General features: G+C 36.8%; 1 protein-coding gene across 1 annotated transcript in view; it reads left to right on the top strand.

Moving 5' to 3' along the window:
• The window catches only part of Sytl5 (synaptotagmin like 5), a 102,149-nt gene that overhangs the window by 62,920 nt on the left and 14,835 nt on the right, over positions 1-24,394 (top strand). The window contains exons 11-13 of the mRNA XM_035449764.1: positions 981-1,159; positions 3,201-3,300; positions 5,302-5,463. Coding sequence (XP_035305655.1) covers positions 981-1,159; positions 3,201-3,300; positions 5,302-5,463 — 441 coding nt within the window. The remainder of the gene's footprint in view (positions 1-980; positions 1,160-3,200; positions 3,301-5,301; positions 5,464-24,394) is intronic.

A 24,394-nucleotide genomic window follows, 5' to 3' on the forward strand; every position in this document is an offset into this window, starting at 1 on the left:
GTATCCACATGGTATATACGACAGATAAATGCTCCATACATACTTTTTGGGTCTGTATCTATCTATATGAATGACAATTCTACACTCTCTGTACTGCTATGTCTTTGCTTCTCAGTAGTCAATGTGAGGTTATGAAACTACTGTATCATGAAAGTCACTGGCCTTTTGTGTCTATGTTACTAAGATACAGAGTCTTTGTTTCTAACACTAAATAATAGTGCTACATTGGTTTAAAATATGTATCTTGTGTTATGAATATCTTGACAAAATTTTTATTCGTCTTTATAGAATTTTTATGTTTTTGATTAATTGAGGCACTTAATTTTTTGGTGCTGTATTTCGGTCATTTACTACTCCATGGAATTTCAAAGCCATGGGTCTTGGACTACCTATATAGTCAGAGCACTGCTAAGCTGGGGAAGTGGCATCCCTTGTGAGTATAGGATGTCCTGCCATACCTTTCTTCATGCTGCAGTTACGGTTCCCCAAGGACTGATGGCATCCACTGTGTGAGTGTAAAGAAAGACACTTTAAGATTTTTGTTAACTCATACTATGGAGTGAGCTTTTCTTTCTCCTGATCATTACATTCTACATATTTAAATAGATTGCATTTGAGTCTATCATGAAAAGGCAGTGACAGGGATAGAGAATCAAGGTTGTATTAGAAATCTCTAACTGACTCTATATTCATTAGAAGGCACGAATAAAGGATTTCAGCTAGCCCAAAAGAGATGCTTCCTTCCTCTCTCAGCAAGCTTCCTGCCTTCCTTACTAAGGGAGCTTAGTGGGGTGTTCTTCTCAGGTTAGAATTTTATGCACCATCAGCAAAACAAGCAAATAGTGATTTCCTTCCTTCCTTCACCCTTGACTCCCCTGCCAGTTACATAGAATGCCAATTGGAATTGACTGAAGGGTGTGGATTTTGTAAAAGGGCCTTGTAATAGCACTAGGTGACTTCTTTCATCTTGTTTATTGCAGACCAGCCTTAACAGCATGATGAGTGCTTACAGTGAAACAGGAGACTATGGCAACGTGAAGGTCACGGGTGAAATTCTTCTCCACATTAGCTACTGCTACAAAACTGGTGGCCTCTACATTTTTGTCAAGAATTGCAGAAACCTGGCCATAGGAGATGAAAAGAAACAGAGGACAGATGCGTAAGTACATAGGATGCTCCACAGCTGTCTCCACCCTGCCTTCTCTGTTTTCATTTTTTTCTGTGTCATGCACATTTCCTCTTCAGAAGAGGTTAAGCATTTCCTTCCATTAAAACCCTCTCAGAGTCAGGAGGTGGTAGCATACACCTTTAATCCCAGCACTCGGGAGGCAGATACTCTGCAGGCAGATCTCTGTGAGTTCGAGGCCAGCCTGTCTACAGAGGACAGCCAGGGCAGTAAAACCCTGTCTTGGAAAAACAAAACAAAACAAAATAAAAATTTAAAAAGCTACTTATGAGACCAGGCATGGTGGCACACCTTTAGTCACAGCTCATGCACTCAGGAGACAGAAATAGGTGGATCTCTGTGAGTTTGGGGATAGCCTGGTGTACAAAGAGAGTTCCAGGACATTACACAAAGAAACGTCTTATTTTGACATTTTTTTTTTTACTGAGCTATACACTTTTCCCTTGTCCCCTTCCCTCCTCCCCTTTTCCCTTCCACCATTCCCCTGCCCACCACACTCCTAATTTACTCAGGAGAGCTTGTCTTTTTTCCCTTTCTTAGGCAGATTTATGTATGTCTCTCTTGGGGTCCTCTTTGTTACCTAGGTTCTCTGGGGTTATGAGCTGTAGGCTTGTTGTCCTTTTCTTTATGTCTAATATCCACTTATGAGTGAGTACATATTGTATTTGTCTTTCTGAGCCTAGAAACCCTGTATTGAAAAAAAAAAGAAAAAGAAAGAAAGCTACTTGTGACTTCCTATACTGCACTTCAAAATATTCTCTGGAGTATGAGTATAAATATTGTATCATTGGTTACCTGATTTGAAGGAGGCTATTATATGATTCAGGGCTAACTTTTAGCTAGCACAGAGGAGGAAAGTTGACATGTTGGCAGACACCATGATGTCTAAGATTATTGTGCTGATTATTTAAAATATTTTTTCATAAAATATATTGTGATCATATTCCTTCCCCCTCCTAGCCTGCCCATATTTTCCCCTACCAACTTTATGTTCTTTCTTTCTCTTAGAGCAAAAGTGCAAGCAAGCACATGTGCATGCACGCGCACACACACACACACACACACACACACACACACACACACACACACAATGTAAACAAAGTAAAACAAAAACTTGGAGTCCAATTTGTATTGGTCAACTACTGGGCATGAGGCTTGCCTTGGAGTGTACTTGATTACACCCAATATCACTCCACTGAAGAAAGCCATTTTCTCACTCCCAGCAGCTATCAATCATAAATAGCTTCTCAACTATGGATGTGATTTTTGCTCATTTCATATACTCTAGATTTTAGATGGCTAAATAACAAATACAATTATTTTGGCCAGCATGTAAAGGAGCCATCTAAAACCCAAGTAGATGTGCTTTATAACTCTGTATAATATGTTTCAATCTTGTGCATGCCTCTGTCTTCTCTGATGTCCCTGTCCCAAGAAGTTTCTAAAACAGTTAGCTAGCACAAGCCAAGGCATTGGGTTGAACTTCTGCCAGGTTATCATTTTCTGTTTCTTCCTTTTCACACTTTTCTTTATCCATTCATTCCAGTTTGTCCTATGTCCTGACATCAGAAGATAAGACTAGTCATGGAGAAACATATATCTTAGAAAGTTTATGAGATCATTGATGTTAGCAGATTCCATTCAAGAAGTAGTATAATACCGCAGCTTCTCATGTACCTTTCATGAGTTAGGTTTTTTTGCTATACCACTTTCTATACTTGAAGAAACAGATGCAGAAAAGTTAAAAACCCAAGGCTATCAAAAGCAATGATACATGGGTGGTCCCAAACAACTTTTCTGGCACCATAGCCTGTTCTCTACCAATACACAGCACTGATTCTTTCTTATAGAAAGCCCAGAATTATATTTATGACAGCATATTACAAAGACTGAAGTCTCTTTGTTCCCATCTCTTTTATCTACTTACCCATTCCCTTTACTCACTGAAGTCCTGGAATATTTCTAGCAAAGTATCTGTTTGCAAATAATGATTTTTATCCTTTGTTATTTACAGTTATGTCAAGTCATACCTTCTTCCAGACAAGTCCCGAAGCAATAAGCGCAAGACCAAAATCAGGACAGGTACCAATCCAGAATTCAATGAAACACTAAAGGTAAATAAATACTATCATAGGGATTTGTGTCCTATTAACTCTTCAATTTAGGTCAGAAGGTGGTGTCAGGGATATTGTTAGGGGTTCAGGGCTAGCTTGAGATAGCATAGTGATATCCAAACAAGACTGGTCTACAGAATAAGACTCCCCCCACCTGCTGCGTCAAAAAATTTAAAAAATGAAGTACAGAAATAACTAAAGGGAACATTTTTGTATTCTAACACTTATAGGTGTTTTAAAAAGCTAGAATTTGAATGTTATTAGCTTTCTTGGAAGCTTTGCAAAAGAAAATTGCTCTTGGTCTGGTCACTCTCCGCTATTGCTGGGGTTGTACCTTAAGTCCAAATGATCCAGGAAAATTACAAATTACATTTAGGCTAGTATATCTTGCCATAAAATAAGCTGAACCTTTGAGAAATCTGCTTTCTTAGACATTGTCTAAGAAACTAATTCAGTAAATCACTTTGTACATATTTATTGCTTTGCTAACAAGGGCTATATGGTGTTTTTATATTTTGATCTCTGAGTTTGGCTAAACATAAGTGTGTGGTTAATGAATACTAGCAATGCTAGGTCATATTTGATAAAACATGAACCAGACCTTAGGTTCTAAATTGTAAAGAATTTACTATTTCTAATGGGTAGCCATAAACAACTCCTTCTCTCACTCTGGATAAATATGGCCTGGTAAGAAATACAAAGAAATGATAAAATATATTAATAATCTTAGGAAAATGATTGGATTTGTGCCCCAAGTAATGGATTCAGAGTATATCACAGTGGGTGATAGTAATGGAAAAAAGTCATGAGTCTACCTGTATTAGTAGAGGCATGTAAATGAAGGTTTCTCATCCCACCTACCAGTTCCCAAATAACCACCCTAAGGCTTAATATTAATTACAATTGCTTGACCAATGGCCCAAGCATATTACTGACTAGCTCTCTCAATTAAATTAACCCATTTTTACTACTCTGTGTATCACCACCAGCAATGTCCTGACATCTTACCCCTTCAGTGGCTACATGGCATCTCTCAGACTCTACCTTCTTTCTCTATGTATCTCTGTTTGGATTTCCTGTCCGGCTCTATTCTGCCTGACCATTGGCCAAAACAGCTTTATTAATCAACCAATAAAAGCAACATATATTCAAAGCATACGGAAGGACATCCCACTTCAGAGGCATGCGTGGAAGCAGGGGCCAATATTAAGACAAGTCAAATGTAAAATGAACAAATACAGTCTGAGTGTGAATCCAGTGGTCATAATAGAATAGCAAAGATGAGCCGAAGCAGGACAGATAAGCACAGTGACAGATAAATTCAGGGAGTAGAGAGCCAAAGTTAATTGTGATGGTAACAGCTGGGACAGGGGTACATATAAGTTCAAGCTCAGAAATCAGTCAGTCTGGAGTGTGACCCAGATGAATATGCAGGACATTGGAAGGTTAGAGGATATGTGGTCATGAAGCCCTGGTTAACATTCTGCTGGAAAAGAAAAAGCAAGCCCTGTAATATTTACTTTCTGCTCAACCTATGTGTAGTTTTTAACTTCTGCTGGGCTTTATGAAGTTTAGGCGACAAATTTCTCATGTCAGTACTTTTCTGGATTTAAGATTTTTATTATGAATAAATAAGTTGGAGAGTTGTTACATTAAACCTAGAGCTACAAAGTAGACATTAAGAAAAACCAGACAGGTAAATGACAAAAAAAGAAAATGAGGTGAAATTGGAAATAGACTTCTTCATTACCTAACACTTTCAATATTGTCCCTGAAGTTTGTTGAACTTTATATATATAATATATATATACATTATATATATATATAATGTATAACCTAAAATGTGTTTTAATGCATGTCTTCAATTGTAGCAGAAATAAAAGTATTATTTCCATATTGCTGATGGCTATGGTCTGAAAATTGTTGAAGTCAATTTCAGCCTGTTCTACAATTAGATAGAACCTTCCCTGTGGAGTGTGATTCTTTACATCTCATTTGTAGTACACCATCAGCCACACCCAGCTGGAAACAAGAACTCTGCAACTCTCAGTCTGGCACTATGATCGGTTTGGACGAAACAGTTTCCTTGGCGAGGTGGAGATTGCTTTTGACTCATGGAACTTTGAAAATCCATGCGATGAGTGGTTTGTGCTTCAGCCCAAGGTACGAAATAATTCCAGATCACTCCACCAGCTGTATAATTAGACAAACCTGAGCAAAAGTGATATTTCAGGCCTGAAGATGCTGAAAGCTTCTAAATTTCAAGTAATTATCTGTAAAGATTATTATAATCTTTAAGAGATATTATAAAGCAATTATTTTAGAATCTCTTCATAGAAACATGCTGTATAATATAAGAAGCCATGTAATCATACTTGAGTAACTTTTATCACTGAAATCCTTTTATAATTGGAAGATCTCCATAGATTACTAAAAAGACCACACTATATCATCCTATTATAACAAGAAGGTCTTTATTAAAACAAATCCACAGAGAATGGCTAATCCCAAAACATTATTTCATTTTCCCACTCTCTACAATTCACAGCATAAGCAGGAATAGTCTTGGCTCACTTGTGTGACCACTAGCCAAAATATTTTTACTTCAGGGGTTCATAAAATGGCAGTATAGTCTAGCATGTTCAACCTTAAAACAACAATGCCTTGGAATCATTATAGGCAACTAAATTTTCTTGACATTTAATGTCAGTTTTTAAGTAAGAAGGAGAGTGAAAAGGTTACATTTATGCTGCCAGAGATTGTTCCTTATTTGTAGTGGTAAAGGACCACTTGATAAAGATAGTGAACTGAAATTAGCATTGGTTCCCCCATGGCTTCAAAGTGCCTATGTGATCTGAGCCAAGTTACTTTCTAACTCTTGATATTCTTATTTGTAACATAATTATCACTATGGTAGCTGTTGTTACAACTGATACCTGGTGTATTTGAAGTACTTGTCCTCTTAGAAAACTGGTATTATGTTTGAATAGAATTTTCTGCAAGGCTGTCAGCATTCTGTTAGGCACATTATAAGTTCTCAATAAAAGCTTGGTAGCATTTACATTGATTTGTAGCTTGACCCAGATTGGCAAATCTTACCTAAGCCAAGCAGTCTTGGCTTCCTACTCTTCTTTAGCTTCAATTTTAGGGTTCACACATTGCTGACCTCCTTTCCTAGTTCCATGCATGCTAAACCTGTACAATATTAGCTACAAGTGGGTAATTGTTCCATATTGTGCACTATACTGTTTAGAAAAGGAGCATTTTTTCCTCTTCCAATAGTCAAAATAAAGCCTTTGGCCTGGTTCTCTTAACTCTAATTATGTTACCCTCTCTATCATGAGCTAATAACTTTCCAGTGAGGTAAGATACGTTGGTTGGAATAAAAACATTTACAGCATAGTCTGGTCATAATGGTAGAATTGCCACAAAAGAAATCAGACCCAATAGATAGAACTAATGGAAAAGTAAACAATACTAGAGAGAAAAACCAAGTGATGTTTCCCATAGCACTATCAGTGGCAGCAGTGCTGGTACTTAATTGTTACAACTCCATGAGGTAAACAACATTCTCCTTATCTTATAGACGAAGAAGCTGAGACTCAGAAGTTAAATTCAAATTGCTGGTGGACATTTTTAAACTACTAGCCTTAAACCTAGTGTAAATAACTCAGAAAAATTTTAGGAGATATATTTGGCCTCTATGAAATAAAGTTTTAAAATTCTTAAGCATAATAGTAAGCACATGGCTGACATGAATGTGATAGAGAAGGAAGTATAGTTTTATCAGTAAGAAAATCCATTGTATCATAATTTATCCCGGTATTATATATAGAAAATATTTGGTCATTCAGGATTAGGCATTTGTAACTGATTGAAAAGACTTACCATAAAAGTATTTAGCGCACTTAGCAGTTTTCTATTATTTGCATCATTTTTGTATAGTAATGTTACCCTTTGTCTGGCTTAGGTCTTTTTGATCTGCCCCAATATATATAAACAAGAATAAGATATTCAAATATTGTTTTTAGATAGCTGTTGTATGACTCGGTGTTAACAGAAGCAAGCAGCAGCAGTTGTTCAACTCTCTAGTGTAGCTCTCACGCAGGCCATAGTTAGCAGGACCCTGATTCTCCAAATGTTGCAGCTTTTAAACAGATCTAAATTATCTAGGACCCTCAGTTCTGCCAATGTTATAGATCTTATGTGGTCCCAAGAAATCTAGACTTCTATATCCTTGTAAATAGCTAACATACAGCATCTGGTTCAGCTTAGATATCAAGATTTCTTACTGTACACAATTGTGATGTATACTAATGGATATATGAGGAGCTTAGGTCCTAAAGACAATTCTAAGGAAACCTTCTGGTGAATAGTACTAGCAGTTTCCTTTCTCTGGCTCTTTAAGACTTCCTATCTTTCTTCTATTTCTTTCATTTCTCATGAGCCCTTGTATCCAAATGAAGGAGTGCGTTTGGAACAATCACAGCAGTCTATATTTTATCAGACAGAAGTAAGTAATTTTTGCAAATTAAGGTTTTTATTTGGACCAATTACAACACTTATTTTTATACATGTCACAATAACCCTACTATGCAAATGAAGCTCTGTGTTTGGAACAAACACGTGTTATAAACTTTGTACCAGGTATAACTAGGCTCTCATGGAAATGAAGGCTAATATTTTGAAACAATCACAGCCATAACTTTTGTATATGTCACAGTAAGCCTACTATGCAAATTAAGGTTTATGTTGGGACCAATCAAAACATTTTCCATTTTATCAATGACAGAAGTAACCATTCTATGCAAATTAAGGTTTGTATTTGGACCAGTCATAGCACTTAGTCTTATACAGGTCCGAGTAACCATACTACATGTAATAATATACCTAATATGCAAATTGAGATTTGTGTTTGGACCAATCACAGCATTCTTCATTTTATAACTGACAGAAGTAAGTATCCTATGCAAATTAAGGTTTGTATTTAGACCAATCACAGCACTTACTTTTATAAATGTCACAATAGCCTCCATTGCAAATAAAGTACTGTGTTTGAACCAATCACAAGAGTGGTAAGTTTTTTCCCAGTTACAGCAAGCCTCTCATGCAAATAAAGGCTTATTTTTGAACCAATCACAGCCATCCCTTTTCTTTACATGTCACAGTATACCTACTATGTAAATTGAGATTTGGGTTTGGACCAATCACAACATTTTTCATTTTATCACTGACAAAAGTAAGCATTTTGTGGAAATTAAGGTTGGTTTGGACCAGACACAGCACTTACTTTCATATATGTCACCATGACCTTACTATGAAAATGAAGTACTGTGTACAGAACAATCACAAGAGTGATGAGTTTTGTTCAAGTTAATACAAATCTCTCAGGCAAATGAAGGTTTATTTTTTAACTAATCATAGCCATCACTTTTTATACATATCCCAAGAAACCTACTATGCAAATGAAGATTGTTTTGAACCAGTCACGGCATTCTCCAGTTTATAAGTGACAAAAGTAAATATTTTATGCAAATTAAGCTTTGTATTTAGACCAATCATAGCACTTACTTTTATAAATATCACAATAGCCCTACTATGCAAATGAAAAACTGTGTTTGAACCAATCACAGGAGTGGTAAGTTCTTTACCAATTATAGCATGCCTCTCATGCAAATGAAGGCTGATTTTTGAACCAATCACAGCCATCCCTCTTTATACATGTCACAGTATACCTACTATGCAAATTAAGGCTTGTGTTTGGACCAATCACAGCATTCATTTTATCACTGACAGAAGTAAGCATTTTATGCAAATTAAAGTTTGTGTTTGGACCAGTCATAGCACTTAGAATTATACAGGTCACAATAATCATACAACATGTCATAATATACTTACTATGCAAATTAAGGCATGTGTTTGAACCTATGACATCATTCTTCATTTTATAACTGACAGAAGTAAGCATTTTATGCAAATTAAAATTTGTATTTGGACCAGTCACAGCAGTTACTTTTATACATGTCATCATGACCCTACTATGCAAATGAAGCACTGTCGTCAGACCAATCACAAGAGTGATGAGATTTGTTCCCGTTAAAACAAATCTCTCATGTAAATGAATGATTATTTTTTAACTAATCACAGCCAGCACTTTTGTACATGTCACAATAAGCCCATTATGCAAACTAAGGTTTTTGTTTGGATCAATCACAGCATTCTCCATTTTATCAATGACTGCAGTGAGCATTTTATGCAACTTAAGGTTTCTATTTGGACCAATCACAGCACTTACACTTATACAGGTCACAATAACCCTACTACATATCATAATATACTTACTATGCAAATTAAGGCTTGTGTTTGGACCAATCACAGCATTCTTCAGTTTATCACTGACAGAATTGAGCATTCTATGCAAATTAAGGTTTATACTTAGACCAGTCACAGCACTTAATTTTAACTTGTCACAATAACACTACTATGCAAATGAAGTACTATGTTGAACCAATCTCAAGGGTGGTAATTTTTTCCCAGGGACAGCAAACCTCTCATGCAAATGAAGGCTTATTTTTGAACCAATCAGAGCCATCACTTTTGTACAAATAACAAGAAACCTACTATGCAAATTAAGGTTTGTGTTTGGACTAATCATTACATTCTACATGTCACAATAAGCCTATTATGCAAATTAAGGTATATGTTTGGATAAATCACAGCCTTCTACATTTTATCAATGACAGAAGTAAGCATTGTATGCAAATTAACATTTGTATTTGGACCAGTCATAGCACTTACTGTTATACAGGTCTTAGTAACCATACTACATGTCATAATATACCTACTATGCGAGTTGAGATTTGTGTTTGGACCCATTACACCATTTTTTCATTTTATAACTGACAGAAGTAAGCATCCTAAGCAAATTAAGGTTTGTATTTAGACCAATCATTGCACTTACTTATATAAATGTCACAATAGCCCTCCCTTGCAAATGAAGTACTGTATTTAAACCAATCACAAGAGTGGTAAGTTTTTTGCCAGTTACAGCAAGCCTCTCATGCAAATGAAGGCTCATTTTTGAAACAATCATAGCCATCACTTTTGTACTTGTCACAACAAGCCTATTATGCAAATTAAGGTTTTAGTTTACATAAGTCACAGCATTGTCCATTTTATCAATGACAGAAGTAAGTATTTTATGCAAATTAAAGTTTGTATTTACACCAATCATAGCACTTACTTTTTATACATTTCACAGAATACCTACTATGCAAATTAAGGCTTGTGTTTGGACCAATCACATCATTCTTTATTTTATCCCAGACACAAGTAAGCATTTTATGCAAATCAAAGTTTGTATTTCGACCAGTCACAGCATTTACTTTTATACATGTCAACATGTCCCTACTATGCAAATGAAGCACTGTGGTCAGACCAATCACAAGAGTGATTACTTTTGTTCCAGTTAAAACAAATCTCTCAGGCAAATGAATGCTTATATTTTAACTAATCAAAGCCATCATTTTTGTACATGTCCCAAGAAACCTACTATGCAAATGAAGATTGTTTTTGAAACAGTCACAGCGTTCTCCAGTTTTTAAGTGAGAAAAGTAAATATTTTATGCAAATTAAGCTTTGTATTTAGACCAATCATAGCACTTAATTTTATACATATCACAATAGCCCTACTATGCAAATGAAAAACTGTGATTGAACCAATCACAAGAGTGGTAAGTTTTTTACCAGTTACAGCATGCATCTCATGCAAATGAACGCTTATTTTTGAACCAATCACAGCCAGAAATTTTTATACATGTCACAGTATACCTACTATCCAAATTAAGGCTTGTGTTTGGACCAATCACAGCATTCTTCATTTTATAACTGACAGAAGTAAGCATCCTATGCAAATTAAGGTTTGTATTTAGACCAATCAGAGCAGTTACTTTTATAAATATCACAATAGCCCCCCCTTGCAAATAAAGTACTGTGTTTGAACCAATCACAATAGTGGTAAGTTTTTTGCCAGTTACAGCAAGCCTCTCATGCAAATGAAGGCTCATTTTTGAACCAATCACAGCCATCACTTTTGTACATGTCACAATATTCCTATTATGCAAATTAAGGTTTTAGTTTAGATAAGTCACAGCATTCTCCATTTTATCAATGACAGAAATAAATATTTTATGCAAATTAAAGTTTGTATTTAGACCAATCACAGAACTTACTTTTATAAATATCACAATAACCCTATTATGCAAATGAAGTACTGTGTTTGAACCAATCACAAGAGTGCTAAGATTTATCCCAGTTACAGCAAGTCTCTCATGCAAATGAAGGCTTATTTTTGAACCAATCACAGGCAGCAATTTTATACATGTCACAGTATACCTACTATGCAAATTAAGGCTTGTGTTTGGACCAATCACAGCATTCTTCATTTTATCACTGACAGAAGTAAGCATTTTACGCAAATTAAAGTTTGTTTTTGGACCAATCACAGCACTTACTTTTATATATGTCACCATAAACCTACTATGCAAATGAATCACTCTGTTCCAACAAATCACAATATTGATGAGTTTTACTCCAGTTAAAACAAATCTCTCAGCCAAATGAACGCTTATTTTTGAACTAATCAGAGTCATCACATTTGTATATGTCACAATAAGCCTATTATGCAAATTAAGGTTTTTGTTTGGATAAATCATAGCTGTCTCCTTTTTATCAATGACAGAAGTAAGATTTTATGCAAATTACGGTTTGTATTTGGACCAGTCATAGCACTTAGTCTTTTACAGGTCACAATAGCCCTAATACATGTCATAATATACTTACTATGCAAATTAAGGCTTGTGTTTGGAACAATCACAGCATTCTTCATTTTATAACTGACAGAAGCAAGCATCCTATGCAAATTAGGGTTTGTATTTAGACCAGTCAGAGCACTTACTTTTTTAAATACCACACTACCCCTCCCTTGCAAATGAAGTACTGTTTTTGAACCAACCAGAAGAGTGGTATGTTTTATCCAGTTACAGCAAGCCTGTCATGTAAATGAAGGCTCATTTTTGAACCAATCTGAGCCATCCCTTTTTTTTACATGTCACCGTATACCTACTATGCAAATTGAGATATTTGTTTGGACCAAAAACATCGTTCTTCATTTTATCACTGACAGAATTAAGCATTTTATGGAAATTAACGTTTGTATTTGGATCAGTCACAGCACTTACTTTCATATATGTCACCATAACCCTACTATGCAAATGAAGCACTGTAGTCCAACAAATCACAAGAGTCATGAGTTTTGCTCCAGTTAAAACAAATCTCTCAGGCAAATGAATGCTTATTTTTGAACTAATCACATCCATCACTTTTGTACATGTCACAATAAGCCTATTATGCAAATTCATGTTTTTTTTGGATAAATCACAGCCTTCTCCTTTTTATCAATGACAGAAGTAAGATTTTATGCAAATTACAGTGGTTTGTATTTGGACCAGTCATTGCACTTAGTCTTTAACAGGTCACAATAACTCTAATACATGTCATAATATACTTACTATGCAAATTAAGGCTTGTGTGTGGACCAATCACAGCATTCTTCATTTTCTAACTGACAGCAGTAAGCATCCTATGCAAATTAAGGTTTGTATTTAGGCCAATCACAGCACTTACTTTTTTAAATATCACAATAGCCCTCCCTTGCAAATGAAGTACTGTATTTGAACCAATCACAAGAGTGGTATGTTTTTATCCAGTTACAGCAAGCCTCTCATGTAAATGAATGCTCATTTTTGAACCAATCGGAGCCATCCCTTTTTTTTACATGTCACCGTATACCTACTATGCAAATTGAAATTTTTGTTTGGACCAAAAACATCATTCTTCATTTTATCACTGACAGAATTAAGCATTTTATGAAAATTAATGTTTGTATTTGGATCAGTCACATCACTTATTTTCATATATTTTACCATAACCCTACTATGCAAATGAACCACTGTGTACAGACCAATCACAAGATTGATGAGTTTTGTTCCAGTTAATACAAATCTCTCAGGCAAATGAAGGTTTATTTTTGAACTAATCCCTGCCATCACTTTTTATACAAGTCCCAAGAAACCTACTATGCAAATTAAGATTGTGTTTGAACCAGTCATGGCATTCTTCAGTTTACCAGTGACAGAAGTAAATATTTTATGCATATTAAGTATTGTATTTATACTAATCACAGCACTTACTATGATACTTGTCATAACAACCTTACTATGCAAATGATGGTCTGTGTTGGGACCAATCACAGAATTCCACATTTTATCACTAAAGGAAGTAAACAATTTATGCAAATGAAAGCTTATGTTTGAACTAATTACATCCATCACTTTGAAACAAGTCACATAAGCCCTCCTATCCAAATAAAACATTGTGTTTGGGCCAATCACAAGAATGTATATTTTTACCACTTACAATAAGCCTCTTATGCAAAGGAAGATTTTTGTTCGCACCAATCTTGGCACTTTTTCTTTTTTAATAGTCTTCTTTAGAACAATTACTGCACACTTTTGATGCAAATGAAGGTTTGTATTAGAAGCAATTACAGCACTGTTACTTCTTTTAGTGTGTTTTGCACCACTGCAAACAACTTATGTAAATTATAGCTGTATTTGAACCAATCATATTAATGACCATTTTATCAATCATAACAACCCTTCTATGCAAATAAAGGTCTGTATTTTCACCAATCATAGCATTATTCAGTCTTATGTCTGACATAATCATCTCATGCAAATGAAGATTTGTGTTTAAACTAAGCACAGAATTGTCATTTTTGAATAGATTACTGAATCACTTGTTTTGTCCCATTCACATAAACTTATGCAAATGAAAATTTGTACTTGTACCAATCATAATAGCTTCCCTGTTCTAAGCATACAAGAGATGTACTCTCCTTCTGATACACCTATGTAGGCTTATTTTAAGCTCACCTAGAGCTCACCAAGACTTCTGACATGAAAGTTTCCAATACAGACTTCATGTACAGCCCAACATCTGAGCACTGCAAGACTAGAGATACTGGCTCATCAATTTCCTTCTGTGCTGCCTACACAAGACCATATGCATAATCCTGACCTGGCAGAGATGGTGAGAGACACAAGTGCTCATCTCCATCAGAGGTAACAGAAACTTTCCTATCAAATTAATGATTGGCACCACCACATTTCTACAAAGTTAGAAGACTTGAAATTTTTTCTCTCACTCTGCTCTGCACATATTTTGGTCATATTGCACATTAGAAAGAGCAAAGAAATGGCTGCCAATAATATAGGTACTGATGGTTCAGTCCATCTTCTACCAGGAGATGAGTTGCATGTGAAAGATTCATACATTCTTCCATAAGCATATGTTTAATGTCAAAAAGACTGAAGAAATCATGAAGGAAGGCAAGGAACTTCACCAAATGGTGATCCATAACCACCATCTTTACAATATCCATGTGATTCTACCATCAAAGAATAAACATGTCCACCTTAAGAATAATGTAGTAATGAAGAGCCATGCTGTCCACTTGAAAGTTGGTCTGCTTATATAGTGCTAACAAATAATGAGGTTCCACTAGACTTCTCTAAAGCCTAAGAACGATGTGCCTATAAAAATACAATGAGATGTTTGCTGTGTCACATGGGTTGTAGTCAGTCATCTACCATTGTTCAAACTGCATGACATGCCACAAACATAAAATATATGAAGTATCAACAATCTTATTACTAAGATAAAGAGTTTCATAATGGTTCTTATTTTTGCATTGTTTCATTAGTTTGAACATTTAAGGAAGGGGGTTCCTGCCATCTTCAAATTGCTCTCTGTGTTAGTATTCCTAATTGCTAGGGAGGTCAATTCCTGAGTCTTTTAGACTTTCTTCAGGAATTAATTTAGGGGTACCTTGTCAGCTGATGTTATGGTTTGAATGTGATAAGAATCCCCCTACTTGGTACCTAGCTGGTGAAAATTTGTTAAACCTGGGGAGAAGGGCTTAACAGAAAATATGGATTGTTGTGAAGAGAGCTGCTCTTGAGGGTTATAGTTCCACATTGGTTACATCAGGATTCTCTCTTCTTCCTGACTCGAGGAGGCATGCCTCAAGCTTCTGCCACCATGACTGTAGCTGAAGTAAACCATTTCTCCCCTAAGTTGTTTCTATCAGGCATTTGTTCACAGTGAGGCAAGGGATACTGCAAATGAACAGTGACTTGAGTCGGCCTTCAAGAGGTGATAACATATTCTTGTTATGTATATAGCATGAGAATTGAGAAACAGTATTTGGTTTAAAGCTACATGGCATTAGTTTTAACATCTCCTAAATTTTATTCTTTCATTACATTTGTGTGTGTGCACATGAAGGTCTGCCATGGAGCCTGTGTGAAGGGCAGAGAATAACTCACAGGAGTCCATTCTTTCCTGCCATGTGGATCCTGGAGTTAGAGTTCAGGTCACCAGGATTGCTGAGCCATCTTGCTGGTCCCATGTTTCCCAAACTTTAAAGACATAGGAAGCCTTACAAAACATGGGCTTGTGAGATGGCTCAGTAGATAAAAGCATTTATCCTGTGTGGCTGATGACCTGAGTTTTGTCCCCAGAATCCATTAAAAGGTGGAAAGAGAAAACCTATTTGTCTTAGCTAGGATTTCTATTGCTGTGAAGAGACACCATGACCACAGCAACTCTTAAAAAGGAAAAACATTTAATTGGGTGGCTTATAGTTTCAGAGGTTTAGTCCATTATCAACATAGCAGGAAACATGGTGGCATGCAGGCAGACATGGTGCTGGAGAAGGAGCTTAGAGTCCTACATCTTTGATCCATAAGCAACAAGAAGTGAACTGATACACTAGGCATGGCTTCAGCACATATGAGACCTCAAAGCCCTCCTCCATAATGACACACTTCCTCTAACAAGGCCATACCTACTCCAACAAAGCCACACCTCTTAATAGTGCCACCCCCTATGAACTTTTGGAAGTCAATTACATTCAAACTACCACACTACTCTACAAAGTTGTCCCCTACCTCCACATATATGTCATGACGTGTGTTCTCACACACGTACCATAGAACTCATCAACCTTTATGTACTTAGGAATAGCAGTTGATGAATGTAAAGAGGTTAGAGATGTAAAATGTTAAATTCGTGTGGTTCATTATGTTTAATGTGGTGATTTTCCCCCTACATTAAAGACAAAGATCTTTATTGATTAAAGGTGAGAAATGACAATTAAGACAGTGGTTATTTTCATTTGTCTGTTGTGTCGATTTTGAGACAGGATCTTTCTATATAGCACTGGCTGCCCTGGAACTCACTACATAAGATGAGGTTGGCCTCAAACTCACAGAGATTTGCTTGCCTTTGTCTCTTAAGTGCTGGGATTAAAGGCATATAGCACCATACCCAGCAAGACACCAATTCTGCTTACAGATCTTTGTGTTATGTGTTGTACAGTCCATTTGCACAAAATCTCTTGCTTTCATGCCAATAAAATAAAGACAACAACACACTATAAAAACATTCCAGTAGAAATTATTTGAAACAATCTCTCTTCCTGTGTCAGTGATTTCAGTTCAGTCGTCACTATACCAGCTGCTTCTAATTCATTGTGAGCCCCGAGCGTTGATGTTTTTAATCTCGTATCCAGCTAAGGTGGAGTGTGAGCTGCAGGGACTGATTCCTCTAATAATAAAATATCAGAATTAATAGTCCTTAATATTTTAGCAATACTGATTTCCCTCAGCAATGGAGATGACAGAGCAATGTACTGCTATACTGCCTATTGATTGTGTTACTGAAAGTCCGTCAGTACCGAGAGCTTTGTTGGTGCTAGGTATCACAGCAGAAGCCAGTGAGGAGGCTGGTGCTGACAGAAAAGGGATTCAAGATGTCAAACTTCAGTACTGTAAAGTAATTTCACAGCCTAACTTCCATTTTACTGCATGGCATGGGACTCTTTATTACCTATAGCTCATTATCCTTTTGAAAGTTGTGTTAGGTAGTTAAGACGAGAAGTGCCTGTCAGTATGAATTGCTATTCAAGCCTTCCCAGGAGGTGCTGTTAGGAAAACAAGGACCTCTGGAAACAAGCTGCCATCTTAAGTGGTTTTCCAAGAAAACGCTCTCTTATTTTGCCTTCAAGCAGAGAGTAAATGCACATTTCTCTGGGATGATTACCTAGCTAAAAGCTGCTCTTTACTTGACAGTGTTGGCACTTTTGTCTGTAATCTATTTCCCTACCTTACACCTGCAAATGCACTGGGACATGTGTTTTTTTCTTTTTCTGCATAGAAAGTGGCTGTCTTTTCAAACAGCACAAGACGGTGAGTACCATCTGGTTATTTCACATACACTCATCTGCTCTTAGAATCTCCGTAATTTTCTACTGCTTTGGGGGATAGTTTTAATCAATGCTGCCTCTTTTCCTGGCACTAAAGTGCTCACTTGATATGTGCCAGCTTTGGTTGCAGCCCAGCATGACATACCTTTATTTTCAAATAAATATGGCTCCACATTGTTTCCACACCCATCTTCCATGACCCCATACTAATGGAGTAAGCTTTGGCTGGGAGCATAGAGAACCATAATACCACAGGAGGGGAAGGTTCCTGGGGCTGAGGCAGATCCTTTAGTCAGTTACTGATAAGTGAAGGCAAATAGACACTCCTACTCTTGTACTTCTACGTAGGGTAGTTCTTTCCTGGTGTGTTCCCAGAGCTACTAGTTTCATTTCTGTTGCTGTTGCAAATACCCTGACAAAAAGAATGAAGGAAAAGGTTTATTCGATTTGTTCCAGGTCACTGTCCATCATTTCAGGGAAGCCAAGACAGGAACCCAAGCAGTTTAGGGATGTCACATTCCTAGTCAAAAATCAATGAAAGAAATAATGTATACTGGATCCTTGATAGCTTGCTTTCATCTAGCTTTCTTATGTCTTATATAATTCAGAATCCCCCTGATTGTGTAATGCTGCTGGTCATGGTATTAGGCCTTTCTGTGTGCTGTTTTGGTTCTTGTTTATTTGTTTTGTTTGGTTGGTTGGTTGACTTTTTTGTTGTTGTTGTTATTGGTGGTAGTGGTTGTTAAGCTGACACAAACTAAGATCTTGGTAGAGGGAATCTCAATTGAGAAAATATTGCCATCATATTGGCATGTAAACAAGTCTATAAGGCATTCTTTTGATTAGTACTTGATTCTGAAGGGTCCAGTCCACTATGGGGCATGGGGCAGGTGGTCCTGACTTGTATAAAACAACAAGCTGAGCAGGCCACCAAGCAGTGCTCCTCTATAGTATCTGCTTCAGTTCCTGCCCTGACTTCCCTTCATGATGGACTGTGAGCTGTAAGGTGAAATAAACCCTTTCCTCCTCAGGTTGCTTTTGGCTATGGTGTCTTTAAAACGGCAACAAAAACAAACTAGAACAACAATCAAAACTGTTTCCCACAATCATGCCCACAGGCCAACATTGATCATCCCTTGATTGAAACTCTTCCTAAGTGATTCTAGATTGTATCGAGTTGGAAATTAAAACAACCACCACACTTTGGGACAGAGCAAAAATTGCCCCCACTGAACTTTCCCTGATATCACATACTTGTTAAGCATTTTAAACTTATTTTTATTTTAAGTGAATTGGTATTTTGCCTGATTGTATGTCTGTGTGAAGGAGTCAGTGCCTCCGGACATGGAGTGACTGACAGATGTGAGCTGCCATGTGGGTGCTGGGAATTGGATCTGTGTCTTTTGGAAGAACAGCAAGTGCTATTAACCACTGCGACATCTCTCCAGCTCCCAAGAATCTTTTAACTTTTTAGTTTCTAGTCCTTTTTCTTAGTAAAGTCACTGGCATGAGCTCATGTTTAGAAGTCCTCTGAGTGAATCCAGAATAGATACTCATTTCCATACTCCTTATTATTGCTTCCCTACACACAGAGTCTTGGTCATAGCTGGCTTCCTGCCAATATAAACACATTTTAATCAGTCCGTGTCAAATTTTCTCATACTTCTTTCTCAATCCATTTAGACACAAATAACAAAATTTCCTTCCATATGGACCACATATCCATTGTCTATTCACTCACTGATATATACATGGGCTGATTAGAATGTTTAGCTATTGTGGAAAGCTTGGCAATGAACACAAGAGTACAAAAGGTCTTTTTGACATATGGATTTCATTTCCTTTGGCCATATAACCAATAGAAGAATTGCTGCATTATATTGTAGTACTAGTTTTCATCTTTATTTTTTTGAGAAGCATCCATGGAACTTTGTATTTATTAATTTGCATTCCTACTAACAATGTGCAATTATTCCCTTTTTTGTACATCTTTAACTGTTGTACATGTCATCTTTGTAGTACGAGTTATTCCAGAAGGTCTGTGGATGAGTGTCATACAAGCTGCTTAATTTGCTTTTACCTAAAATTTGATAATTGTGAACACCATTTGTAAACCTGTTGACCATTTGCATGCCTTCTTTTGAGAACTTCACCAAAGTTAAACAAGGTTATTGGCTTTACTGTCGGGTAATTTGAGTTCCTTATATATCTTAGTTACTTATTCCCTATCAGATGCAGATATTTTCTCACATCACCTAGATTGTCTCCTTACTTTGTTAACTGTTTCCCTTGTTACACAGAAGTATTGGCATTGTGATCCCAGGTTATACGATGTGATCCCATTTGTCTGTTTTTGCTTTTGTTTCCTATACTCTTGAGATCATATCTTCCTCCTCCTCCCCCAAAAATGGTTGACAAAATCAATGCCATAGCACTTTTCTCCTACACTTCCCAAATTATTTTCTAGTTGTCTTACCATTTCAGGTCTTACAGTTAAATCCCTAATCCATTTTGTTTTGACTTTATATATGGCATATAATGCTTATATAGGATATGTATTTAGATTTATTCTTCTGTCTGGAGACATCCAATCTTTCCAACACTATTAAAACTATTGTTCTTTGTCCATGTGTGGTGTTGGTACATGTCTTAGTCACTATTTTATTGTTATGAAGAGACACTTTGACTAATGCAACTCTTGTAAGACCCCCAGAAGCTCAGGCCTCCAGAATCTTTTCCCAGGACTGTGGCCACCCCAACCACCAGGTAGGAGGTGGAAATTTGATGCAAACAGCAAGAGGCTTTAATGAAAGGTAGACATTTGTACAAACGGGCTCTCTCAGCATGCAGGCTAGAGAGCAGCCCCGTCCCCCAGGCACAGGCGTTTTTAAAGGCAAAAACCATAATCTTAGGGAGGGACCTCGACTCTCTGGCCGTTGAATATGTGACCAGAGTCATGGGTTCCTAGGAAGCCCTTTGTCTTGAGGGGAGGCCTGGGAATCAGATAGCCTCCTGACCCCACCAGTTGTAAAAACCTGCAGACCTCAGGATGTGCTAACTAATGGTAGCTAACTCTTTATTTCACAGGGACCCTTAATTGTTAATGATTGACACACTGGCCAGTGGGGCAATCTGTTTCCTTCATGAGCCCCTTGGGGAGGGTGGCCATCTGGGAATTCTTGGTACCCAGTTATCTTATGGCCTTGTAAGGGAGTAATTGCTGGTGGCTGGTAAATTCCAGGCACTAAGTCATAGTAGTAGCCTTGGTCAGTTTCTGGGCTGTATTTCTTTGCTAATTTTTAAGTCTTTCACTCTTACAAGAGAAAACATTTAATTGGGGACTTGCTTACAGTTTTATAGGTTTAGTCCATTATCATCATGACAGGGAGCATGGTGGCACACGGGCAAGCATGGTGCTGGTGAAGTAGTTGAGAACTACATCTTGAGCTGCAGAGGGATGGAGAGAGGGAGAAAGGAAAGACACTGGGTCAGTTATGTACTTTTAAAACCTAAAGGCACACCTCCCAATGACTCTTCTTCCAACAAAGACCACACCTAATCCAACAAGGTAATACCTCCTAATCATTTTCAGATAGTTCCACTCCCTAAGACTAAATATTCAAATATATGAACCTAGGGGGGCATTCTTATTCAAACCACTATAGTACTTTTATTGAAAATCAGTTGACCACAAGTTCCTAGACTTATTTTTGGGTTCTTCATTAAGTTCCATGCGCCCTTTTTGCCAGTATCATATTGTTTTCACTACTTTCACAAGGGAGCACACATGTGTTTCAGTATAAAGAAAATAAATATACATTTATGTACAAATGTTGATAGGAAATATTTAATATTGTTTGAATATGTGTTTGGTAATTAAAATTTGGCTATATTTTTCCTTTTATTGGTGTCATTCTTAGTGCATTATCTTCTATAACTTCTAATGCATTGATCTAAAGTAAAATAAGAAAATAAGAACACCCGAACTCTTGGAATCCAGTTGCAGAGAGGGAGGAGTGATGAGCAAAGGGGTCAAGACCAGGCTGGGGAAACCCTCAGAAACAACTGATCTGAATAAGGGGGAACTCATGGACCCCAGTCTGACAGCTGGGGAATCAGCATAAGACCAAACCAGGCCCAAGGAATGTGGGTGTCAGTTGGGGGTCTATGGGGCCTCTGTCAAGTGAAACCAGTACTTATCCCTAGTGCACAAATGGGCATTGGGAGCCCATTCCCCCATGGAGGGATACTCTCTCAGCCTAGATACCTGAGGTCCTGCCACAAATGATGTGACAGACTTTGATGATCTTCCATGGGAGGCTCCACTCTCCCTGAGGAGTGGCTAGAAGTGGGATGAGGGTTGGTGGGGGCAATGGTAGGATGGGAGCAAGAGAGAACTGGGATTGGCATGTAACATAAGATTGTTTTTAATTTAAATAAAATTAATTTAAAGGGAGAAAAAATAATACTTTTAAATGAAAAATTTTCTACATATTCATAATTTTTCAAATCTTCTACAGTTTTAAAGCCACATAAACTAACAATTTGGCATTCAAATATTTGTTCCTCTAAAGTATTGAACCTAATTTCTATAGTGACAGCTGTCTTTGTACACAAGTCAATTTATGTAATATTGAGTTACATAATTACCACTAGAAATGTGTCTGTCATTAAGAACCATAGAGACTCATACAGCTGACTCTCTGTGGGCATGAATTGAACAGAGCAAACACACATCTTTGCAGAGGTAATTCTGCTCATTGCTGAGGATAATCTGATAAGTTAGAAATGTGAGAAGTTTAAAACAGGGTCTAAACTATATTAAAAGTAGGGTCTGTGTCTAATGCATCCCCACAACACTTGTAAAAGTAACCTGTACAAAATTGAATTAAATTCTATTACATTTTCCTGAGTAGAAATTGGTTGGCTAATGAAAATGATGATATGGGAGGACCATGTTACCTTGGAGTTTCCAAGCCAGAATATCAAATATACCCCAATATATATGTGCAGACTTCAGTGTAACTCAACACTGTAACTATCTTCTACATATTGTTATGTTATAAAATGCACTGGTGACTTTTCTGTCAACTTCAACCAATTTAGGGTCATCTGAAAAGAGGGAACTTCAACTGATCTATCTTTTTATCTTATCATATCTATCTTTTTATCTTATCATATCTATATCCTCCCTTTTTTCTTTTCAAGAATGGATTCAATAATCTACCCTTTTTCCTATCATATCTATATCCTCTTTTTTGGAAACAAAAACCTTGAATCTAATCTCCTTTGCTCAACTTTCTTCCTGACTGTAACCAACATTTTATAGCCAATTTCCCTAAACAATGACAAATATCCACAACCCATTGAATGACAAAAGACCACCCACCCCATCTCTTGGGAATATAGGCTTCATATTCTTAAAGTTACTTCCTGCTGTCTGGGGCTGAAGGCATCTTTAGGGGATCCTGAAAAGAAAACTTTGGATTAACTCTCAAACTGTGTCATTTGTTGCCCAGTCTCTGTACAATGGAAAAGTTCAGGGCTTGTCCCAAGTCCCAGCTAGAGTAGTCTGTGAGGCAAATCCTCTTCCCTAATGTAACACATGTCCTGATTTCCACTCAGAGGAACAGATCTTTGAAGTATACCAGCTGATTTAATTCTGTTGTTTTTTTTCTATTATCCAGTTTCTCTCTGCAGCTGTTGTTCCTTTCTCATTAGCATTCAGAAAATTCAAACTTAATAAAGCACTATGCAATCTATTTTGGGTTTTTTTTATCATCCATTTCTGTTTATTTAGTATTTCCTTTAGAGTTCGATTTGATCTTTCTATAACTGCCTGCCCTTTAGGGTTGTGTGGTATACTGTAACATGCTTCATATTGTAATAAGCAAAAAACTCTTTCATTTTCTTAGAGACATATGCCAGAGCATTGTCTGTCTTTATTTGTGCAGGTGGCCATGATGGCCATGACTTCTAGAAAATGTGTAATTGCCAAATCAACTTTTTTTTTTTTAACTCAAAGCAGTTGCCCATTGAAAACCTGAATAGGTGTCAATGATGTGGTGTACATATTTTAATTTTCCAAATTCTGCAAAATGGAACATATCCATCTGCCAGATTTCATTCCTTTGAGTACCCTTTGGGTTACTTCTTGCAGGTAGTAGAGTTTGGTTGTATAAAGAATAAGTAGGACATTTCCTTATAATTTCCTTGGCTTGTTGTCATATAATAGAAAATCTTTTTTTTTCAAACCTTTGCTTTTTAATGAAATTCTGAAGCCTTTAGCACATTTCCTATCAATAGTTGATCAATCTAATCATCCTGTGCTAGAGGGCCTGGCAGATCCTTATGGGATCAGATGTGATATATATGTAATGAATCCTGTCCTTGAGTATGTCTTGTAACTGAATAATTAATGAAGTCAATTCTATGTCATCGCATATAAATTCAGCAGTTTCAATATTTAGAACAACTCTGCATATTGTGAATCAGTAACTATGTTGAGAGGTTCTTTATGATCCATTAGCACCATGAGAATAGCATATACTTCTGACTTTTGGACAGAATTATAAGGACTTAGATCCACTTTACTTATATTTTTTGATTTGTAACCTGCCTTTCCTGATTATTTGTATCAGTATAGAATGTAGGGGACCCAGTTATTTGTGTTTTCCTTATGATGTGTGGAAGGATCCAGTTAGT

Source organism: Cricetulus griseus, chromosome X (genome assembly GCF_003668045.3).
Source record: "Cricetulus griseus strain 17A/GY chromosome X, alternate assembly CriGri-PICRH-1.0, whole genome shotgun sequence".
Taxonomy (NCBI): domain Eukaryota; kingdom Metazoa; phylum Chordata; class Mammalia; order Rodentia; family Cricetidae; genus Cricetulus; species Cricetulus griseus.